At 41.5% G+C, this 7,239-nt stretch overlaps 1 protein-coding gene across 2 annotated transcripts in view; it reads left to right on the top strand.

The window, feature by feature from the left end:
• Positions 1–1,150: 1,150 nt before the first annotated feature.
• Positions 1,151–7,239, top strand: part of tmtops2a (teleost multiple tissue opsin 2a) — a 17,340-nt gene continuing 11,251 nt past the window's right edge. The window contains exons 1-2 of one of the 2 annotated variants that reach the window (XM_042702890.1): positions 1,151–1,573; positions 2,158–2,514. In XM_042702890.1, coding sequence (XP_042558824.1) covers positions 2,295–2,514 — 220 coding nt within the window. In that variant the 5' untranslated portion in view covers positions 1,151–1,573; positions 2,158–2,294. Of the gene's footprint in view, positions 2,515–7,239 lie in introns of both variants that reach the window. The other variant, XM_031558168.2, reaches the window with a different exon arrangement.

The following is a 7,239-nucleotide window of genomic DNA, read 5'->3' as shown; positions in this document are numbered from 1 at the left end:
TAATATGGATTAGTACAGTAGTCGTAGTAAAAGTAATAGTAATAGGGCTATTCACTGTATACCAACCCTACCTCTGCACAACACAACTGATGGTCCCAAACACATTAAGAAGGCAAGACATTTCACAAATGAATTCTTGACAAGGCACGCCTGTTAGTTGAAAACCATTCCAGGTAACTACCTCATGAATCTGATTGAGGGAATGACAGGAGTGTGCAAAGCTGTCATCAAAGCAAAAGGTGGCTACTTTGAAGAATCAAAAATATTCAACATATTCTGGTTTGTTTAACACTTTTTTGTTTACTACATAATTGCAGCTGTGTTCTTTCATAATTTTGATGTCTTCAGTATTAATCTACAATGTAGAAAATAAATAATAAAAATAAAGAAAAACCATTGAATGAGAAGGTTTGTCTGGAACACCTTCAACTGATGTGTACTGCCATCTGATGGACTGCAGCCCTCTACTGTCTTCTCTCCCTCTCATGGTATATTGTGCATCTTCCAGCCTAATGCAGGACAGAAGGAAATCATAGCAAGGTTAATTGATGCATTATGAGGGAGAGCAGAATATATCCATAAGCAGGCTCATAATTGCAGGAGCATGACTGGACACAAGAATTAGAGCCTGCAGATAGCATAAATTCATACCTAACAGGATTTGGAATATTCATCAAATGCTTACACAAGGACACTGTACTCACAGCTCCCTCTTCAATGACAGTCCTTTAAAGGGGGAGGTCAATGGACCCTGATTATACTTTCTATATATCTGTATTATAATGACCTCAGATTAGTGTAGCACATTCCCTTTTGTGTAACTGTTGAATAAAGCTGATACATCAAACCAGTTCAATTCCATTATGAACAAATCAATCAGTTTCTGAGAGCAGTGGAAAACGTGAATGCAACACAGAGTACGTGCATCAGGACAATACACTTCCCTGGTTTTAATCTCATGGATTGTCGCATGCAACCAAACACTGCATGAATACTGCATGAAGAATCACTCTTTGGGCTTGTATTTCTCAAGTTTGATGTTTTTGCCATTGGTGTATGCTATGCTTACTAATACATTTACACATGCAATGTTTTCAGTATCAGTGCTAATTGTAGTACTCACTGAATTATCCAATCTCTCTCTCCCCCCTCTGTGCTGCCAGAGGTGTTGTACCGTTGTCCCTTCTCCTACGGACTGCGTCACTACGCCCCCTCCAGTCGGCGGTGAGATTCATAAACGTTGTTTAAAACCGAGTGGCTATTGAGGAGGCTGTAAATCCAAGGAGCGCTCATGGCTCAAGCATTTGAGCTTGCAAAACATAAACTAGTGTTGGTGGATTTCCCAATCGACAGACCAGATTGTCTTGACAGCAAACCATGTTCTGCGCCTTTACATTAGACGTATTAGCCTTTAGTTTGTGCTTTATAAAGTGATCTTGTCATCAGAAAAAATATATTTTTTAACGTGCGGTTTTCTTGATCTCTGATTATTTTTGTATTTGATGCGGGATATGTTTTACTTGTTTTATGCAGGACCGGTGAGCATTTAAACCATCAGTTTGAGAACTTCGTGGTAGGTTGTTTTGTATTATTTATGTTAGCCTATAGCAAGTAGTGAAAGTGGATGTGGTGTTGGCAGCTGTGCTCAGAGCCAAAGCAACAGCTGTTTCACTGTTGTTTATATGACTGTGTGTCTGAATGAATGAATGCGAAACCAGTATATTTGACAAGAACAAGAACAGGAATATAAACACCCCTGAATCTTCCAATATTTGTTAAATGGGCGGAGAAAAAACGACCCATTGGATCAATTAGCTTGCGTGCATGCTTTTGTGTGGGTCAATTTGGACTTTGTAGGCTATTGTGCGTGAGGTCTACCGGCATTCGTGTTCTTTCGGCACCAGTACAGCCTGCTAAAAGAATGACTGGAAGTGGCGTTAAGTAACTTTATGTACATAGTGTAAGCTATGTCTTCAACAATAACGGTGGGAGGTTAGGTGTATTTTTCTATTGAGCTCATTAATATTGTTGGTACACAAAGACTGTATAGGCTAAACGTTACCGTTCTTTTTGCTATAAATGGAACACAACCATCATCTTTCAAAACAAGTAGACTATAATGCAATATGAAACAATAACCGACTATGTTTTCCGAAGTGGCTAATTTAAATTACAGCGTTAACGGAACTGGTGAAGACTCTCTCAATTATTTGGATCAGGATTGGAATGATAACCCTACCACCAAACTCTCACGAACTGGACTGAATGTTCTCGCTGTTTTTTTGGGATCTATCATGGTGTTTGGCTTCATCAACAACCTAGTGGTATTGGTCCTCTTCTGCAAGTTCAAGACGCTCCGTACCCCGGTGAATATGCTGCTGTTGAACATCAGCGTGAGCGACATGCTTGTGTGCCTGTTTGGAACCACGCTCAGCTTCGCCTCTAGCATCAAAGGACGGTGGCTGGCAGGTAGACATGGATGCATGTGGTACGGCTTTATCAACTCTTGCTTCGGTGAGTTAAATGATAAATCGAATATTAATACTTAATAAATTAAATATAAAAAGTGAAAAGAGGCCATAAAGAGTTGTATGACTTACTCGTATTTCATTTAATTTATGTTTTGGCAGGTTTGTTGGTATTGATCTTTAATGAATGCATCATGTACACATAGAGGTGACATTCGACATATTTGCATTAATCAAGAGCGCAAACACACTCTTCTTCCAAACTTACAGTGATGTTGAAATCTCTGGCAGAGCTAACAAGAGGAAATGGAGGCTCATGAGAAACCATTGGAGAGGACAAATGCTGATGCAGTAAATGTTTTCAGATGGACACGGCTGACTTTTAGCTAGCAGCAATGTCACAGCATGGGAGTAAGTGTGGCCTATTTTGGCACAGGTCACGCAGTGCACAAGTGCATTAGAGGTGCATTAGCCAGCAGTCGACAACCCTGTGGACTCCACTCCATTGCCCAGATATATTGAAAGTAGGGTGACCAGTCGTACGGATTTTGTCCTGACAGTCCGGCTGGTGTGAGCCTTCTTGCTGGAGTTAGGTTGAGTGTCCTCCTTTTGTCCACCTTTTTGACATGTGCCCCCCCCATGGCCTTGTAGGGGGTTAAGTATTAGTCTTCCTCACTGGAGGTCTTTTTCTCTCTCAACTGTGCTTTTGAGTCGGACTCTGCAGTTACTTAAGAATATTTCTGTGTCAATGTTCCAATTCATTTGGTGTTTATCAGAATGAGTTTCATAAAAGGGACTGCAACGATGTATGAGCAGAAATTGGATGTCTCTTTAATGGTCTTTTTTTTAATTTTAAATCTGTTCCTAACCACAGTGTTTACCCCTCTCAATCACGAGGCAATTGAGTATCTCAGATTGGAGTTGGATGTCATTTCAGCGGTAGATGACGATGCTTGCCTGCTATTTATCTTCAGACATGAAATATTCTCGCTGTCAATGATCTTAGCCTTAGACATTGATTTGCTCTGGGTGTGGACACAGTGCCCACACATGAGGAGTCGTGCTGAAGAGGAGGGAGACATATACAGCAGGGGTTCATTTTCATCAACTCCATCAGTGGGGTGGTGAATGACTTCATATAAACGGTATATTCCGTCATTTTGAAAAAAAAGGCTGAAAATGTGAACAGCACTATCAGTTGTATAGGAATGTTTTTTGTAATCAGGTATGAAACAAACAGAAATCACTTCCATTCAAAATTGTGTGTATATTTTCACAGTTGTACCATTCCCTCCGTCTTGCTAAAGAATTCAACATGCTTTGCTGCATAACTGTGTATTGGGGAGGGTCTTAGTGATGCGACAGTGCTGAGTGGTGTTTGTGGATGATAGCAGCTATCTTGGTTGAGGGCGCTATCTATATTATGACAGGCAGCTGCTGCCTGTTAGCAGTTTGCGTTAAGTGTGATTACACCAGGGCGGTTTTCTACTGGAATTTCACTTTTAAAAATAGAATGTCGTTTCTGCAGAATCTTGGAAAATGTTTACACTTCCTTTTCCTGCCCATATGTCATATGATCCAACAAATCGATTCGACATACTCCTACATCCACCCGGACACCGGCTTGATTCTGTGTGTTAACAAATGGGAAAGATGGGACAGTGGTATAGTGTTCACTATTTGGACCACACTCTCGCACTTTGTGATTCTGCAATCTTTCTCTTAGATTTTGGAGAGGGGACTTACATCCTAATCCTAAAAGTTGGCAGTCCTGCAAATGATGATATGATGATAGTACTTGATGATGTAATGATGGATAGTACTTTTCATCAGAACCTTGTGCCTTCTCACACACCCGTAGGAAGTCTACGTTGTCATCTAGATCAAGCTGTGATATTGGACTGGTATAAATGGCATTGGCAGTTGAGACTTCCTTTACACACTAGTAACCACTCCCTCATAGCCAAGCACTGCTGAGTATAAGACTGTAAAATGACTGCAGAGCCATTGCAAAGCCTCATCTCCCCTAAGCCCCTCTATATTACTTCTCCTCACCCCCTCCTCATCTAATCTTGCTCACACCTGGAGCAGAACAAATGGGGCTGTATGTTTGTCGTAGTTTTGGTGTCATGCTGTAATGAAACAGCCTTTCCAAGCACAAGTCCCCCCTCTCACAGCAGCAGAGAGATGTTGTATCCTTATTCACTGTGCTGTCTGCACACTTGATTTCTCTCCCAGCAATTCTGTTTCTGCTGGTATTATTTCTGTTAACCTCCTTGACCTCAGTAACATCCTCTGTCTTTTGGGATCTGCCTGCTAAGCGTTATTATGTGATTTAATTACATCAACAATGGGTTCTGGTGGGACTCCAATGATCTGCGTGGAACTAAATGGGGGAACATTCTAAATAATTTTGCCAAGGGAAATCAATTTTCCATGGACATGATATGCATATTGTTCACATCTGCAAAAGAGACCCCTGAACAAGAGGAAACTATGCCAGAGTTTATGTCACAGATTACCCACTTGGTCTACAAACTCACTATCTACAAACTCAAACACTCCTGTAAGTAGTAAGTCATATTATCAGTTTCCACACATAGTGGAACATACAGTGTGTTTGTCTCCTCTTTGATTTTTCTTCATGCATTTTATATTGTAGTCCTTGGAGTCTGTGTGAAACAAATAGAGTCTGTGTGTGGTCGTGTTAGTCTGGCACAACAGCCACTTATATGACTATCCACTCTCCAGTAATGGACACTCTGCATGTATGGATCGTTTTTTAAGGCCACAGATCGAAGCATCTCATTTTATTGCCATTGTACCTCCAGCTCAGAGCAGTCTATGTACCTGTTTGGGGAAGGCAGGAGAGGAGTGCCTGGGACGGGGACAAGGCTCCTTGTGGAGCTGCCACAGTTGGACAGCTCTGGGGAGAGGATGATTGGCGTCCGGGTAGGTTTCTCCTAATCAAAACAAGAAGTGAGTGTGCTTCATGTTGGCTTAGTCCTCTCTCTCCTCAGAGGGTTGCAGTGCTGCAGGCGAGAAAGCGGAGGTCTTAAACACAGAGTTCAGTGAGCAGGGGTGTGATGGGGTATGAACAGACAGTCCACTTCCCTCTGCAAGTCTTAAACACAGAGTTCAGTGAGCAGGGGTGTGATGGGGTATGAACAGAGTCCACTTCCCTCTGCAAGTCTTAAACACAGACTCAGTGAGCAGGGGTGTGATGGGGTATGAACAGAGTCCACTTCCCTCTGCAAGTCTTAAACACAGAGTTCAGTGAGCAGGGGTGTGATGGGGTATGAACAGAGTCCACTTCCCTCTGCAAGTCTTCTGGATTCACCCTGGTTCTCACCTCCTGAATATGTGTTGTTCAGCCTGACAGCTAATGCAGTGAATCTATTCGGTGGGATTATATATTGGTGGGATTCTCCTGTGCTGATACATTTTTTTTTTAAATCAGATGCAGTAATTCACTGCATTTTTCACTGCTTGGAGAAAATGACTTCTCAGCCTGCTGCCGTACAACTCTTAAATTGTGATGTTCTTCCTGGTGGTTTAGCTGTGCCCTTGATTTATGATATTGGTGATCATTTTCTGAGCACTTTTTTCCCACTGCAAACGCAATTGCTTTCTATTCAGAATGTGGAGTCTTCCTGGCTGGGCTGTTGGCAGGTATTTGAGTCCTATGGTCCACAAACTCTCAGGGCATTCTGAGTGACTGAGCTGACTGATAGGTATTGACCTAATCACACCCAATTTAACTAAACATCCTAAAAAGACACGCACAGAACACACAGAAAAAGTACCACAATGTAATTCTACAATCCTACTCAATGTAATACATTGAGTACATGCTGTAAAACACATCACCTATAAAGCCTATTCACTATAAAACATATCACCTATAAAGCCTATTCACTATAAAACATATCACCTATAAAGCCTATTCACTTGTTAGAGGTTGGTGTTACCTAGCAAGTGATCCAGTAATTAGAAAGGTTATATTATGTGAAGCTGTCAAATAATATGTCATGGCAATGTGTGTGTGTGTGTGTGTGTGTGTGTGTGTGTGTGTGTGTGTGTGTGTGTGTGTGTGTGTGTGTGTGTGTGTGTTTGCCTATCACTTGACATCCAAATAGTAATTAGTTCACCCTTTTTTCCTTCTGAAGGCTGACGGAAAGATGGAGGTAAATCTAAGGGAATTCTCCACGTATCATTAATTCCTTTTGCTAGTTAAGCACCGGCAGTTCTGTTGAGGCCTAGGTGGGAAATGGTGGCATTGTATGGGGACCCATTCATGTACTCATGTCATGCAGAATTATGATTACGGCTTCGCTGATTGGGATATGAAACGCATGGAATACTTTCAATTGGTTTGAAAGCAATTCATGAAAAGAAATCAAATTGTGATTCTATCCGAATAATGCTTTGAGTGTGTAGCCTCGGGCTTATATAGAACCAACAGCCATTCCATTTTCTCAGAGCCAATGAACACTGCAAGAGTAAAAAATGATGTGAGATTGCCTTGGGAAAGTCCTGGATCAAAGGGACTTAACAGACTACCTTAAATGGACAGTCCTGCTACCACCTTCCCTACTGACACAACTGCTTTCAAATGCATCTTTGGTACCTTCACAGCCTACACATTGTGTTGTCATAACAGCACTCTCTCTTTATCCCTCTCTCTATATATCTCTTTCTCTCTCACACACACACACACATGCACACACATTCACACATTCACTCTAGGGACAAGATTTTTTTAATTTGA

This window comes from Clupea harengus, chromosome 21 (genome assembly GCF_900700415.2).
Source record: "Clupea harengus chromosome 21, Ch_v2.0.2, whole genome shotgun sequence".
Lineage (NCBI taxonomy): Eukaryota > Metazoa > Chordata > Actinopteri > Clupeiformes > Clupeidae > Clupea > Clupea harengus.
This window is presented reverse-complemented; position numbering and strand designations above follow the sequence as displayed.